This window comes from Lolium rigidum, chromosome 4, assembly GCF_022539505.1.
Source record: "Lolium rigidum isolate FL_2022 chromosome 4, APGP_CSIRO_Lrig_0.1, whole genome shotgun sequence".
Classification (NCBI taxonomy): Eukaryota; Viridiplantae; Streptophyta; class Magnoliopsida; order Poales; family Poaceae; genus Lolium; species Lolium rigidum.
The window spans coordinates 65,724,682-65,741,767 of NC_061511.1; the positions used below are offsets into that span (position 1 = coordinate 65,724,682).

The window sequence follows — 17,086 nt, forward strand, 5'->3', positions numbered from 1 at the left end:
AGTAAACTGAAGCATAACTTGCTAACCCATTGTAGCTGAAGCAAATTGTAAGGAAATGGTTATGAAACAGCACTGTGAAAACTTGAAGCAGAATTAGTCACTCCATGGAATCTGAAGATAACCTATGTAATAACTAAGAAAAACTAATCCCTCGAACTCGTTCACGAGAAAATAGCAGTAAGTTTACCTTTGTGATTTCTGATGAACCAACCATTGTAAGCAAATGGATGCTCTAAGGAGAAATCTAACTTGAGACCAGGCCAAAGAGTGAAATGAAAAGAAAATGACAAAATACCCCTTTCCATCGAAACCAGTATCAGGGTTGAGACTAACTAATCCATCGAAATGAGTATCAGCATCATGTTCTCTATGTGATGTTAGTTAGGCAGGCCAATTCCCCATTGGTTTAGAACATATGCACATGGGAGGAAATTTCACAGCAGCAAATACTTTCTTTAGAATGAATGCAGAACTGTATACATAAACATAGGAGTATTGTTTATGGGCATGGTTAAAAAGTATAAATAGCTTTTTAGTGGAATTTCAAAACTTTTCCCTGCATCAACATTTTACCGTTCCGCCGGACTAATACCACGTCCCACATGTAGGATGATTAATGGATGTTCAGAAAAGCGAAGTGTTTATGTACCATAGATGCTTCTATTCCTAGTACTTTTGAACTCAGAAGATATCTATTGGAGGTCTCCATATAGAAGCATGAAAACATACTCATATAAACCAATGAATTTATGTAAGAGACCAATTAATTCATATGAATTTAAAGTATCTAATCAGGATATTTTTAAAGATATTGGCAGTTGAAGTTCTAAGTTTGACTTTACATATGTCTAAGGCAATAGCCTTTAGGGACGGGAGGGAGTATGATCCAGATGTGTCACTTTCCCTGTGTAAGTAATATGAGCATGAATGAAAAAGCTGGTCCATACACAGTTTGACAAGTACAGGAAACCTAAGCTAGTAGCCTTCAAGTGGTGATCTAAACTTCATGGTTACATATCCGCAACATTCGATCAATTAAAACAGGCCTAAGAAATTTTAATTTAGCTTGATCAGGATGTGAATTTAATGTTGATGACCACTAGTTCATAAATTGGCAATTGAGTATTAAATTGCACAGTAGGTTAAAACAAATCTCAGGGTTTACTGTAAAGTGAACACAAATGCTTCAAAGTTTGCATTGCCTCCAAAAGAAGTATGTGATATTGCACAAAATGTGGACAATATATTTTATACTGTAGAAGATATGGTGTGCTGAACAAAAACAGAGTATAACTGGCACAATGGCAAAAACAAAATTTAACACAAATTTTGTTGCTCAAGCTGTTAATATAATGTTCCCCACACACAAAAAAAATGCAGACATAATGTTGATATTTGCTTATTTGACAATTCACAATGAAAGCAGCCACTCTAGCAAACTAGCACTACTCAATGATTTACTGGGATATTAGTCACTGCTTTGAGAAATTAAAAGAGCACACAAACGGAAAGTCTATAACAGTAAACAAACTTTTTAGTCAGAAGAATAAGCCGTTTTAGAGAATAGTAGCAAGCTAGCCCAGATTTTATACATATATAAGATGCACCGTTATATTGGTAATTGAGCGTGTGGTAGTGTTAATGAGCAACTACTAGTTCATCCATTGGTAATTGAGCATGTAACTGCACAGTTGGTTCAAAAAAAGGCTCAGGGTTTACTGCAAAGTGAACCTAAATGCTTCATATTAAACCTAAATGTTCCCCGCCAAAAAAAAACTGCAGATATAATGTTGATATTTGATTATTCATATTGAAAGTAGCCACCGTAGCAACCTAGCAGTATCCAATGAATTACTGGGTAATTAGTCTGCTTTGAGAAATTAAAAGAGCGCATAAATGGAAAAGTTATAACAGTAAACAACCTTTTTAGTCAGAAGAAAAAAACCATTTTAGAGAATAGTAGCAAGCTAGCCCAGATTTTATTCAGATGCGGCATTAGATACAGGACATAGTTAAGATGCCGCATCATCATCACATAGAGAGATCATCATTTGCAAGAGCCTGAGATTCTCAAATGACAAGATCACTAGAATTAGCTGAATGATAAAACAAATTTTCATAATCTATATACAGCTAATAACCAAGGATGAAGATACTAGATTTTGCGAGACTTGGTTGCCCTCTCGAAGATATCTGCTATGACAGCAGGGCAAGATCTTTTGAGGCAAGCATAGCCTTCGCTTGCCACCACATCATCCGTTCTGTCCGGAGAAGCGATAAAGTCAAGGCAAGCATCTTTGAGGCGGCAGCACTGGTGCTGGTCGGCTAGAGCTAGAGTAGTGGTGACATTCCGAACATTAAGAGTCCTGCAAAGGATGCTCTCGCACAGCACCTTCATCCTTTCCATGGCGTACCTATCCGCATCCACGAGCAGGTGCTTCACCATTTCCTCAGCATCATCTCCAACGAGATGGTCCATGGATGGAAGCGAATCCGTGTAGATGAAGTGGAGCAGCGCGCCGAAGACAGCGGGCTGCATATCCTCTATGGGTATGGTCTTCCTTGCCCTGTCGCCCATCGGGCCGAAGAGGTCGGCTTTGAAGACCCGCGACCGCATCGCGAGCACGAGCTTGTGCGCGGGGAACACCTCCCCTCGGACCTCGAAGGCGACGTCGGATTCGTCCCCGGTGTCCAGGAGTTGTCTGAGGTTATGTGAGAGGTCGGAGGGAGGCACTTTGATGTCGAAGGTGGTGGGAATCAGGGCCAGCTCGGGTTCTTTGATGACAGTGATGTCGCACTCGACCACGAGGCTGTCGTCAGCGTGCAGGTAGGGCAATGGCTGCAGGAAGTCCTCGCTCATGTATGTGGGCGGGTTGGAGCGGAAGAGCAGGGGCTTGTACCGGGCGAGCACGACGGAGGGCGGCAGCTTGCCGGCCTGGTGGAGCAGCCTGACCTGGAAGGTGGCCCTGGCCTGGGCGTGGGCGGTGAGGAGGTCGAGGGAGACGGAGGCGTCGCGCGGAGAAATTGGGTGGGGAAAAGTGACCTCGAGCCATCAGGTTGGGCCGGCGGCGAATTGGGTGGGGAGGGGTAGAGGGCGACGAGGTACGGGGCCTGCGGGGAAAGCTCGGAAGGAAACACGAAATTAGCTTCGTGAGGGGTCACGTCTTGAGCGTCGCGGAAATCCCAGTCTGCAACGAGGCGACTGGAGTAAGTTTTGTTTGTTTGAAGGAAAAAAAAAAACGAGTCAACTTAAATTAGCGCACCAGAGGACTTTGCGAGCGTGCACCATTAATAAGTAAACCTGCACACGAAGCGAACGAGGCAACATTAATTAAAAGGCCGCAACTTGAATTCCAGCAAAGCGAGCGAGCTCACGAACCGAAGCGACCAACCCTTCATCGCGTGATCACCATACATTTGATGTTAATTTCGCATCATCAAGTTGAAGCGTTCATTCGTCATGCACTTGCTTTCTTGGGACGACCCAATCGTCCCAAAATCCAGCAATGATGGGACGCTCGCAAACGCAGATCGCTCCGAAAAGACTATTAACTAGTACCCTGTTTCCACCCATGGATGATTTTCCCGAAAAGACTCTAATAGTATCACTTTCCAAGATGGGTCCCAAATTCAAGTGCTTCGCCTCCCAAAACAAATCAACATGCATCCAAAACTCATACTAATCGGTTGATCACTCCGCAATCGAATTGAAGCTCGGACGCTTTTACATACAGATTTCTCGCTCGGTTTCGTAACACGCTTGAAAAATATAAACTGATGCTCCATATAAATTGTTTCCCCATGGCCAAGAAATATGTATGCTGCACCTACTACCCTGGATGTCCTCCTCATTTCTTCTCCTTGCACAAGAACCTCCTTGCACAAGAACAAAAGATCATGCCAAGTTCTAGACCTGATATATACAGACTAGGAAAACAAAACATGATGGTCAGCTCTAGAGACCAAACTAACCACCTCCCACTTTCCAAGAAACAATCATACAAATCAGCTTGGTGTTCTTCTAAACTACAGCCTCACACTTCTCCTGCAGGACAAATTCAGAATCAACTCCGGGTCAGGCATATAACTCGTCATGAAATGCAGCAACCAAGTACTATACTATGACAATATGAGCTGGGTAAGTTTGGTTCAAATTTAGACGCACAGCCTGATTGATATCATTTTAATTGCAAAAAACAACAGTATGTCTAAGAAGTGGCCGAAAACTAAAAAACTTGCATCTACGGGGAGTCACATGGCAAAAGATCAGTATGGATAAAATCCAATTACTCTCTAAAAGCCACTAAACATAACCTACAAAAGAGCAACAGTACCATTCAACGCAGGCGCTTTAAAAAGCTACAAATGGGTGCTCCCAATAACATAATTAGCATTAACTAGAAAATGGGATAAACCAAAGCTCCTGCAAATACATGATTTCATACTAGATGCTATAAGAATGGAGCAGGAACCAAGGTACACAGCTACATCCAAACTATCCATGTATGTAAAAAACAAAACAAGACCACCTTCCCTGCCTTTTAGACCAGAGGGGCTACGCTACTATAGCCCATCTCCAGCCGTTCCACGCTCTGCAAGATGCCCTCTCTTTGGTCCAGATGGCAAGCATGGACTCGGAACCCGAGCTTGATGCTCCCTGCAGGTCAAATATCAGGTTCAGCGGCAGCAACATAAATCACAACAGCAACAAAATAATCCAATGGCACCATGCCGAATTCAAGATATAAAAGCAGTGCAAAATATGTGTAATCTGGAGTGCTGTTTTACATCAGCATGCCAGGATCAATCTAAACACTTCATTTTAGTTAACAACTAATTAGGTGCAGCTATTGCCTCCCCACGAATTATTCCATCAATAACATACCATAGCAACTTCCTCTCCTTATGTAAACCAGATGGCAGTATTAAAAGAACGATCACAAATCTGGCGCCAAAAAAAAACCAGAAGCTGTCCTAATAAGCCTAACTGGTGCCGATTGCATGTTAGATCAACTAAAAAATGCCAGATCAAATCTATGTTATCTAAGCAAAGTCAAGAACCAAATTGACTGCAGAGAACTACGATATCCATGCTCTAACTGATTTGCATTGCATAAATACCAGGCAACAAGCGAGCTATGGCTTTGCAAGCACCCGCAAACAACCAATACAAATCGGATTAGCATGTAATCAAGGCACAGAATCTGGAGTAATTCCGCTAAGACAAAATATTATAGAGCTCGGCTATTCACCATACGACGAGTGCATTTGGTCATTACCTTGAGATACAGGAAAGAAGTAGATGCGCAGTTAATCATCTGCTACTTTAGCTTGGTTATCTTCTCAACTACAGCCTCAGGTCTTCTGCAAGACAAATTCACAATCAACTACAGGTCAGCCATATAACTTGTAATGAAATGCAGCAACCAAGTACTATACAATGAGAACATGAGGGGTAAGTTTGGTTCAAATTCAGATGCAAAACCTGATTGATATCATTTTTATTACAAACAACAGTATGCCTAAGTGGCTGAAAAGTAAAAAAAAAGTGCATCTACTGGGAGTCACATGACAAAAGAACCGTATGGATAAGATCTAATTACTCTCTTAAAGCCACTAAACACAACCCACAAAATAGAGTACAGTACCATTCGACGCAGGTGATTTAAAAGCTACACTTAGGTGCTCCCAACAAAATTATTAGCAGCTATATTACTATAGCATTAACTAGAAAGTGGGATAAACGAAAAATCTTGGAAATACACAATTTCATGCTAGATGCTATAACAATGGAGCAGGAACCAAGATACACAGTAACATCCAAATAATTCATGTATCTAAACATAAAACATCAGAAGAAGAACAAGAATCATGCTTGGAAAAACCAAAACAATACCGCCTTCACTGCCTTGGGCCAGCGGGGCTGCTACTATAGCCCATCTCCAGCCGTTCCACGCTCCATAAGATGCCCTCTCCTTGGTCCAGACGGCAGCATGGACTAGAAACCTGAGCTTGATGCTCCCTGTAGGTAAAATATCAGGCACAGCGGCAGCAACATAAATCACAACAGCACCGAGATAATCAAAAATGGCACAATGCCAAATTCAAGATATAAAAGCAGTGTCAAATATGCGTAATCTGGAGTATTGTTGAACATCAGCATACTATGATCAATCTGACTGGAAAATACATTTCATTTTTATTAAGCTATAATAGACTAAGCAATCGGGCCAGGAAGCACTTCATTTTAGTTAACAACTAATTAGGTGCAGCTATTGCCTAACACAAAATATTCCATCATTAACATACCATAGCGACTCCCTCTCCTTTATAAACCAGATGGCAGTATTAAAAGAATGATCACAGATCTGATTCCTTGCTTTGACTGAATATACGTTGACACCCTTCAGTATTAATTTTCAGAAGCATTGATTTTCAGAAAAAAACATGTAAACTGCTGATTTGGATACTACGAGTACTTCATTGTAGTACACCAACAAGCTGTTGTACTAGTATTTCTACAAGATAGATGAATGAAACGACATGCATTACTGCATTAGTACATCACCATGCAGTGCAAACCAAAGCTTCAACCCCTTCCGTGCTATGCAAAAAAAAGACTGACACGAGCTCTGAACAGAATAAGACCTAAAAATGAAAATTTTGCCCCAAGCAAAGAACAATAATCTCGTCCACTTCCTGAGCTGATGCAGCACCTGCAAAGATACAACAAAAATGTCAGTATAATTTTCTGGTGGCTGGCAAAAGCATGCTAGATATGCTAGATATGCAAGTGAATGAACTAGTAATACGAAGACAAGCAGCAACCTTGGGTGGTCCTGCAGCTAGGCCGCTGCAGGGGTGCTTGACGACGGTCGAGGACGCCGGCGTCTGCGAGGGCCGAGGCTTGGTAGCCGGCCGCATCTGCTCCGCGTGGTAAATCCATTCACCGCGCCGTGGCACCACCACCCGCTGTCTCGCGCCGCCGCCATGGACGGCAAGATCGAAGCTTGACAGCCGAGAACCTGGGCTAGGGTTTGTGGCGGGGGCTCCGATTTGGTGGAGCCATGCCGTAGAGTAGAGAGAGTAGGAGGATCGTATGCCGGGGCGGTGGTCGGCGGGGCAGAGACTCGCCGGAGTCGGGCGGGATCTGCGGTGCCGGCAACGGAGGCGGAAAGGGGAAATATGGAGGTGGGATTTCGTCTCAGATTTCGCCTAAATTAAAACCAAAGACTTGTGAAGTTTTTGTTGGGCTCAAAGTTTCGTCTCGTCCCGCTGGGCCAAATTCCAAAATCGTTTGGCAAAATACAGCGCGGGAAATATTAATCTGGATCGATTGCATGCATTAATTTTGGTTCACGTACTCGATTTATATGTTAATTTGGTACAAAAGCATGTCCATTTATATGTACTGGATTCTCAATAAAACGAGCGCCAAAAAACACATGCAAATGTACATAAGTTGGATTTCACTTGGTTTGATTTGCTTTAGCTATATCGTGTCTCCCCATTCAATATAATCATCCGGCAAAAGCAAAATCATGTACTCCCTCCCTTCATAAAATAACATCGGACATTTTTTAAAATTTGAATGTATCTATACACTAAATACATCTAAATTTAAATAAACTAGTGACATGATTTTATGGATATAGGTAGACTAGTATATGTCCCGCAAAACAAAGTCATGTACTTCCTTTGTTCACAAAAGAGTGCCTTAACTTTGTATAAATTTGCATATATCTACAAACTAAAACATGTCTAGATGCATGCATATTTTGATAACGTTGAGACATCCTTTTGTGGATAAAGGGAGTGCCAAATATTACCCTTTCCTTTTCTTTCCCTTGTAGGGTCTACCATATATGCCCGCATCCGGGACCTCGTCATAATTCTCCAAATAATACATCGAAATATGCAAGGGATCGAGATGATCGACCGCGCCATTATGTCTAGCTGACATAGATAATGGCCGAACTGCGGATCTAGACATGTATCTAGACAATTATACTTTTTCCTACCGAGCACGATATACTTAAGCTATGATTTTCCAATCAAGCTTTGATAGATGTAGATAAGTGGTGTTGTGGTTAATGAATCAATTATTTGATTGCCTAAATGGGATCACGGCGTCGAGACCGTTATGTTCGTGTGACGGTTAGAGTTGTGGGGTCTTAGTTTGATGAAATGGGGGTGCAGCGATTGCGGCATGAGCTATGATCCATCGTGGGTGCATATCTGAAATCTGTGACGAGAGCCCACTACTACAGATTGGCTTACCGTCGGCGCACCGAATTTGCTACCGCCGGCGGATTGGCAAACACCGTCGACTACCATGCCGGTGGTAATATAATACCGCCGGCCGTTCCCAATCCGCCGGGGGTAAGCCATCCTATCGCTGGCATTTTAACAGAACCGCCGGGGGTATGTCTCGCAAGAAAACAAAAAAAAAGGTATGTTGGTCCTCCCTGACTAGGGCAGGCCACCACGTGCAGGGCACAGATCAGGAATTTTACACAAACACCCTAAAAGAAAAAAGAAAAAGCCATCGTGTCTCGTCACTGTCCGAACGCCCTCCTTGAGCACCTCCTCGATCTCCACGATGAGGTCGTCGGGGATCTTGGCGCGGATGGTGAGGCGGCAGTTGGCCATGACTTGGATGGCGCCCGTAGAGGCGTGCTCGACGCGGAGGCGGCGGAGGTGCGCGCCCATGGCCCACTCCTGGATCCATGAGAAGCCCTTGACCCGCGGCGGGGACACGATCTCGAACACGATGTTGCGGCACAGCGCGCGCCAGAGCGGGCCGTAGGGGGCGGAGTTGATGGTGCACTTGCCGACGCTGAAGAGGAGGCGGATGGGGCTGCAGCAGCTCCAGCGTGCCGTCGACGGAGGGGCGCGGCGAGGAAGACCACAACGTGGAGGATGGGGAAGAGCTATAGGGAGGGACCGAGGCGGCGCCTTGAAAAGGGGGAGCATGGGAGGGCGACTGGCGACGGGACCTGCAGGCAGATGGTGGTCACCGTCGGTAGGACACACAGAGAGAGAGGGGGAAAGAGATGAGGGGCGTGGTTCTCTCCGCTGTTCTATCCTGAGGAAGGGGAAGAAGGGGCGTGGCTGGGGCCTTGTCTTGTAGTAGGTGGCTGGGTCCAGGCCTCGTGGGGTGGAGACGTGGAGTGTGGGGTAAATACCCCTGGCGAATTAGACTGGAAGCGTATTTGTATTCGCCGGCGATAGTAAGCTTACCCCCGGCGGTTTCGGGCCCAAACCGCCGGCTGTAAAGGGAGGCTCATCCGGGTGCTCATTCGGGCGCTTATCCCCGACGTTTTGAGTACCAACTCGCCGGCGGTAAGGCCCCTATCCCCGGCGACCAGAAACAAGCCCGCCGGCGATAAGTTACCCCTGGCGACCACAAATCCTTCCCGCCGGCGGTAACAAGTGCGTCTATAAGCCTTTTTCTAGTAGTGGCAATCGGATCCCAGATGAATAGCCTAGGTGTGAGGTTGGATTCCGTCGAGGCACTAACTTTTGTGAGAATTTGGGATATTTCTTGGTTGGCCATGTTCCCATGACATATATTAATACAAAAAAAATCTCACATGGGATTTCTAAGCACATCGAGCCCACATATTTCGATTATGCATGAAACCGTGCGAGGAAGGGTCGGAAACCGTTTCCCACTTGCATGGGTTTTTCAATATTGTTTTAAAAGTGTGGTGTAAAGTCATAACTCAATACCCATTTGTGAAATGGCACTTTATTCACAAATAGGACTATCTCGGAGTAAGGTTTTGCACTCATAGTGCGAAACTCACACATCGGGGCCACCGAACCAGCTCTTGGGAGAACTTGGGATCTTTTTGGGCTGAGCATGTTCCTTTGATTTATAGTAATACAAATACAAAAAAAAGATTAAATTTCATGGGGTAACCTCGTTCGAATGACCGCTATGAGGTACACGACATCGGTCCCACAAATTCGGGTTTTGCATGAAACTACGCGAGGAAGGCTCCAAAAACATTCACACTTGCATTGGGTTTAAAATAATAATAGTATAAAGTGTGGTGTAAAGTGGAGAAGCCAATACACATTTTTGAATGGCACTTTCACAGACAAGGAAAATCCTATACGAAGGTTCTTTACTTATTGTCCAAAGATTTAGGGTTTTGCATGAAATTGTGCGAGGAATGGTCGAAAACCCTTCGCCACTTATAGAGTGTGGAGTAATACACATGTTTGAATGCTTTTTTACTTCACAAACATGACTTATAGACCAAAACTTGCACATTGGGGCCACCGACCTAATTATCGGGGGAACTAGGGCTCTTTTTTTATTGGGGCACGCTGAGCGTCCCCCGGGGGATCAAATCCCCGATCCCCCGGGTCCATAGCCGTGCGATCTCATCAACAGTTCACTAACAACCGTCAGCGTCAGATATTTCTGTGCGCTCTTTCCCCGACCTCGTCTCTCTCCCCAACCTCAACTTCGCTTCACATGGGCAATTCAGAAGGGAAAATAAGTACACGGCTCTGCACATTAACCACCCAGCTCAGCGACCGGCGGAGCTCCGCCGTCAGCCGCGACCTCCACTGAGGGAGGCGAAGCTCGCAATACTTGTCCCCTTGCATCAATGGCGGCGATGCTTGCTGCAGCACGCAACCAACCTGTAGCGACGACGGCGGCGACTTGAAGCAGCGCTGGCGGCGGTTCCCGAAAGTTCAGCGGCGCCGGCGACAGATTGTAGCATCACCGGTGGCCTTCGTAGCAGAGCCAAGGCCGTTCATATCAGCAGCGGCGGAGGCCTTTCGTAGCAGCGACGGTGTGCATGGCTTGCGCGACGACCGGCAGCCGTGTGTAGCAGCGGCGGAGGAGGTATGTAGCAGCGCCGGCGACAGTCTGTAGCACCGCCGGTGGTGGATGGCTTGCAGCAGCCCGGCGTCCCGTATGTAGCAGAGCCGACGGCGGTTTGTAGCACCGCCGGCGGCCGTATGTACTAGCGTCAGCTGGTTTGGCTTGCAGCAGCCCGGCGTCCCGTATGTAGCAGCGCTGACGGCGGTTTGTAGCAGCGCCGGTGGCCATATGTAGCAGCGCCGGTGGTGGATGACTTGCAGCAGCCCGGCGGCGGCCGTTCGTAGCAGCGCCGGCGGCCCATGGCAGCAGATGTGAACTGAGTTGGCAGCAGGGTGGAGGGACGGCTTGGAGCAGCAGTCGACGATGGCGAGCGGTGGCGGACGACTGATAGCTTCCGTGCCCCTGACGTCACTGCTGCCATGCCTTAGTAGCGGCGCTGTCACACCGGCAGCAGCGAGACGTTGGGTAGAAAAAGGGGGCAGGGAAAGGAGGTCTTGGGCGAGGGTGGTGCGGTGGTGTGGGAAACTACGGCGGCGGCGTTGCAGCATAGAGAACCGTCGGTGGCGCTGGGCGAGCTCCATCTCACTTCGTCCTCTCCAATCTCCATGGATGGGTGCGGGTGAATTTGGGGAAAATGGAGGAGACTAGATGTACCGGACGGAAAAGATAAACGAGTGGTGAAGAAGGCGTCGCAGCGTCGGTGGTTCGTGGGCCCATCGGGACGCGTGGCGTTCGTTGGAGGCGGAGGATGCGGTGCGTGAGATCCTCCGGAGGATTGCCAGCTTTTTCCTTTTTTATTTGATCATGTTCCTTTGACCTATATTAATACAAATAAAGATCAAAGTCGGTATGTTGTATGGTTTCGATGTTGGGCATGAGTTGGAGGATGCAGTCCATGTAAGTGATGACTGTAAAACAAAGATGCTTTCCTCTACTAGACCGGGCATGAACCGTAGTTTGATTATTGCCGAGTAGTCCATACATATGGGTGCCCGACCATTCCGCCTCCTTCTATCATACCGCGGTACATACTAGGTTGATAGTTGTCATCATCGGTCTTAGGTCCTGCGGCGATTTCATGAGCAAAGTATACGAGGAAAAGAGCGGGTACACCAAACACCAACTTTGACGATGTTGTGGGACGTCTCTTCTTGGCAGTGCCTACATGATCTTGACGCTAGTTTTATTTTGGCCTATAACGGTGACTACCAACATTTGCAAGCCAAGATTTTGTGCAGACTAAAGCAGGGGAAATTCCTCTAAAAAAGCAGGGAAATCTTTGTTGATCCGCGTAAACGAAATTTCATGAGATGGGCATTAGTATCATAAATGGCACGAGAATTGAATGAATAGAAATACAATCGGAACCGTCGCGGGCAATGACTCAATTTATTAAGTACTCAACCCCGAGACGACGCCCCCACTTCACTCCCTATCCCTACGCCTCACCCAACCCCAAGAGTTCCTCTCCCCGCCGCCGGTCGCCGTCGACCTCTCTCCCCTGCCCGCAGAGCTTCGCCTCACCGCCGCCGAGGTCCGGAGCCGGACGCCAAAGTACTAATGCGTCCAAGCGCGCAGCTTTCTCCGCGGCCCTCGCGACTCCAAGGTGGGCCGGCGAGGCCGCGCGCCCCCTCTTCCTCGGCGACCGTGGATCTTCTCCCAACGGAGGAAGGGCCCCTGGATACGGCGAGCGTGTCCTCCGTCAGCAGACTTCTCCCGCGAGTCCGAGCTGGGGACGAAGGCGAGGGCGGCGGCGGTTCTGCGGCCCTCGCGCTTCCCCTGGGTCAGCATCTACCTCGTCGGCGCCAAGTTGCGGAAGGGGAGCCGCCAGGCACACGACGACGAGCTCCGCAAGGCTGCTCGCTGTATATCCACGACTTAGGTAGGTCCCTCCTTCTCCTATGCGACTCCCATCTTTGAAATGCTCAAGACGTTGCTCGGAATGGTGGCGAAAATTTTACACTAGTTTATATTGACCGGATAGGCCATGATACAATCGACCCATACATGATGACTAAAAGGATCACCAGAAAAACAACGAAACGAATTTCAGTTGTTGTTCTACAGCACTCATACGTGCTGTAATAATGATTCATGACGGATAAATATGTTTCATAGGAATTGGGTAGCAGCCGCTGTGATTCAATTGCACATTTCATTGATCAACACTCAACACAGTAACAAGGTCCTGTATTTCTCTTTGTATTATTCTTCAACTGTTGGTTCCAGCTTTTGGAAAACAATTTGGGGGATTGTTACATGTAGATTTTGTCACGATTCATGACTCGTCTCGAGCTAATGAGTGTTAAAAAAATGTTTCTTTTTTTTATATTGGTATGGCCTTTTTGTAGCAAGAGAAACTATACCCAGAAAGATGATGCAATGAAGATGATTTCCAGGGTCATGTGCTTTCTTCTCTCCTTTTCCCCAGCATGCAATCTATTCCTTCTATTTTCATTTTCTTTTCCCTCTCCAATTATTTATTTTCCTGTGAGATTTATTTAAATTGACTATCTTCCGTATATCCCTTCAGAATATTCTGGGAATCAAAATTATTTGAAGGGCAAACAAATCTAAAAGAACCATAGTACATATTGTGTTGAAGCAGTACCTCTTTCCACTATGCTGTTACAACTTTGGATGTTACGCGCTTATTTTGTTTATCAATTCCTAGATCCATAAAAATATACAATTTCTTATGTTATAGATTTGTGTTACAGAAATGGGTAGAAAGGCTCCCAATGAATATTATCAATGAATTGCGTATTATTGTTGCCTGTTGCACGAAAATACTGCTAGGTTATCTCAATGCAGTTAGGCATTTAGTCTTTTTTTTTGTTCAGAGACGTGCTATTCTCTACAGTGTTTTTAGGTGTGCTTGATTGCTCTTTTCGTCAGGTACAAAGAACCAGCACCCTGGGGATGTGTACGGCAAGGCAGCAGCTGAAACTGTAGCGCTGAGCTCAGCTTGCTTATGCTCCTACTTGTGCTCGAGCAGATTAGGAGAGTACTCTGGTGATGCTCAATTCATGTCTTTGATTAAGTGGATTACGTTGATGATTCTTGGTTATGTCATTGCTACATGGATTAGGGGAGTTAATGATTTATGTGGTTTATAGCTTCTGATAAATAGTTATGCTGCAATATAATCCTTGTAGCTGTTGATGCATACATCTTGCAATATAGCTTGAAGTTGCAGATTTTATCATCAGAGGAACATATATTTTGATACCCAGAGAATCCATTTCATCATCAGAGAAACATATATTTTGCATCAATATTTGTTCAAACTGAGTGTCTGATTGATGTGTTAATATGTAGGCAGCAATGTATTTTTAACTTGTGCTTTTTTTTTTTTGCCTAGTAGCTGTCATGTTAAAAAACTTGACTCTGCAATTTCCGTAGTAGGAGCATCGATATGACTATGTTTTTAAATGTGCACTGTTATGTTTAACAAGTTCCTTCGATTGGTTTTTGAAACCAAATGTTGAATTCTTGCTGTCATTTCATTTTTTTCTGAGGTAATGTCCATGTTCTGGTGGCCGTTCATGGTCTTTGTCATCTTCTACACAGCTTTTACTTTGTATGCTGACTTGTGGAACACATGATAGTCTATTTCTTCATTTCCCTTTGGAGATATCAAAGTGGAGTTCTGTTTTGCAACTTGCTGAAATTCTTAACCAAGGAAACTTGAGATTATCAAAATATTTTTCCTAGATGGCTTATGAAATTAGAATAACAAGGCAAATTATGATATAATCTTGATTTTTTCCATCAACTGTGAAACAATAGATGGGTTTCAAATATGATAAACCATTTCTGCTTTGTTTGCTCTTTCTAGTACTAGAACACTTTTTGATTTAATTTTGGTCAATATCAGGTACGCTTTGTTCTTGCCTTCATTTCCTCGGATGAAGAGTAGTTTATATTGATTAACTTGTGATTAATTGAGTTACTTGGTTGTTTATTTAGACTGGATGTTGTGATGCAACTACTAAGTAGTGTATGTTCAAGTGATTTAGTTTCACCTTGTAAATCATTGAAGTATAACCAGATATTGAAATCGCTAGTTTGGTTTTATTCGTAGCTCTTGGCATGGTGTGGGTGTTGTTTTCACCATTTCGTTGCTTTTTTTTTTAAATATGACTCTACTGCCTAATGTGCATGCATATAGGCTGCACAAGTCTTGTTTTTGACATTCTGATTCTGTGGCCATCTAGCTTATATGCATCTTCCTACTTAAAATGTGCATGTTCATCTCTCTTCTGTGTGTATATCATATTTATGCCTTTTATGTTCTATGTTTGCTACCTTCTTAATTTTGATTCTGATTTTGTTAGAGGTTGTTGTCCGGGGCATTGAGTGGTTGTAGTGGTAGGACCAACTTTAAGATCCCATCCCCGTTCATCGAGTACTGCAACAAGCACATCAATGTAACCCTATATGTCGTCATCCTGGTAATCAATCTTCCTGTACAAATGACCATGATTAGTATGTATGAAGCCATGATTGTATTCTTGGTGGTCTTCATTTCCCTTGATTATTTGTGTGATTATATACTCAATTTGTAATCCCATCATGTTTGTAATTGCAAAAGCTTTTCATTACTGTGTATGTGTATGGTGTTATCTACATGTATTGTTGTCAAACAATTTTCGAGTGGATCATATTTTGATGATGTTTTGCCTAAGATGAACTCTTTTGCTGCTGAATTGATGTCTGTGTTGATGCATATCGAAAAGATGAATTTCTGTTCCCAAATTGTTGGCTGACTTGGAAATTGCTACAGGGCCTGGAGCATGTATGTGGACCGAAGGAAGTTGCGGCAAGGAAGCACTGTTTTTGCAGGTACTTAATCGCATGAGCAAAACTTGTATAAATTGAGGTTCTGGGGCTGGTAGCTAAGCTATCAACCTAGGCATACTCTCTGGCAGCTGTTGCATTTACCTAAGCAGTAGCTACTTGTGCACTTGTTAATTCGCAAGGTCTAAAAGCCTCACCCATTCCTTTGAGACTGTCCAAGTCAACCCCATCAGCGGTGCATGCACAACTGCCCCTTGTATTAATTTTTGTGTGTGTGTATATTAAGCTATATACCATTAGATCCAGTAGAGTCCCCCTTTTTGTTTGTTACAGTACAGTGGCTGTCCGGCCGCTCTGCTGCTAGACGCGGCCTATTTGACTGGCTGAATAAATTCTTGTAATATTCAGTAACCTGATTGTTGTAGAATCCAGAATCAGGACTTATCTCCTTTACCCCAGGTTTTGTAACTAGCATTCTTGGCTTGCATTCGTATTTGGTTGAACCTGCATATGAGTTTTGGGAAGATGGGTTTTATATTTATATGTCAAGGGTGCTGTGCTTTATGAAATTGTATTATCAATTATATCTGTTGTGACAAAATCTCTGTCGAATTGTCCAGAAAATCAAAATATTTCATGCCAATTTTTGTAGTGCACGAGCTAGTTCGCCTGTGGGGAGAGGGAGATTTAGGGTGCCACCGTCCTACTCTTCGGCGTCAAAACCCAGGTAAACATCACCCCACCAACAGCCTGGTACTTTACAATGTTTGCTCCATTGTTTTGGATCGAGACTTTTGACATCGGAGTGATGCTGCTGCTTCAGGCGTTCAAAATGGTGCAACATTGAGTCTACTACTGCTCCGCCCAGTAGGGATTTGATTGGAGTAGCAGCCCATTGCAGCTGCGGGAGGAATTTAGAGTAAGAGGACTTTGCCACTTCTAATCTATATGCATGAGTTGTCTATTTTTCTTTCATAACAGTGCACATGCCAATTTGGCTTCAGATTTGTAGCTCGTGTGGTTGATAATAGCAACAAATCTTTCTGCCTATTTGTAGAAAAATGCTATCTTGAACGCCGCTTGGCTCCAACATGACACAATGCGGTGGACATCTATGCCAACCGCTGTTAGTCTGGTGCTCATGCCACGGGTCCGACCACCAAGGTCAAGTCAGGAGAACGGACGGGACGAATCAGGTCACCGGCTTGGCTGTTCGCTTAATTGATTGGAGCAGCTGCTCGATCTTCGCAGCCGAGGGTATGTTCAGATTACACAAGGATTAATGTTTTGCTTTTCTGTATCACCTACTTCCTGTCACTTTGATTTGTATAGCACATATTGTGCTATGTTCTCTTTCGGCTGCACTAGTTCTGTGTGCATGTGGGTTAGGCCCTCTTATCAAAGAAAGGAAACAACCGTTAGCTGGTTGCTTTT

The 17,086-nt window shown here is 44.8% G+C and overlaps 2 protein-coding genes across 2 annotated transcripts; one reads left to right on the forward strand and one right to left on the reverse strand.

Moving 5' to 3' along the window:
- Positions 1-1,947: 1,947 nt before the first annotated feature.
- On the reverse strand, positions 1,948-3,574 carry LOC124647186 (BTB/POZ and MATH domain-containing protein 1-like). Its single transcript, XM_047187158.1, has 2 exons — positions 3,560-3,574; positions 1,948-3,043 (listed from the first exon to the last, which is right to left on the reverse strand). Exons 1-2 carry the CDS (start codon positions 3,572-3,574, stop codon positions 2,156-2,158), a joined length of 903 nt encoding a protein of 300 aa, XP_047043114.1. The 3' UTR covers positions 1,948-2,155.
- A 9,997-nt stretch (positions 3,575-13,571) lies between these two features.
- On the forward strand, positions 13,572-16,571 carry LOC124647187. The gene is made up of 6 exons (XM_047187160.1): positions 13,572-13,575; positions 13,748-13,800; positions 15,190-15,306; positions 15,639-15,697; positions 16,273-16,379; positions 16,476-16,571. The coding sequence occupies exons 1-6, from the start codon at positions 13,572-13,574 to the stop codon at positions 16,529-16,531; spliced, it is 396 nt and encodes a 131-aa protein (XP_047043116.1). The 3' UTR covers positions 16,532-16,571.
- Positions 16,572-17,086: the final 515 nt, after the last annotated feature.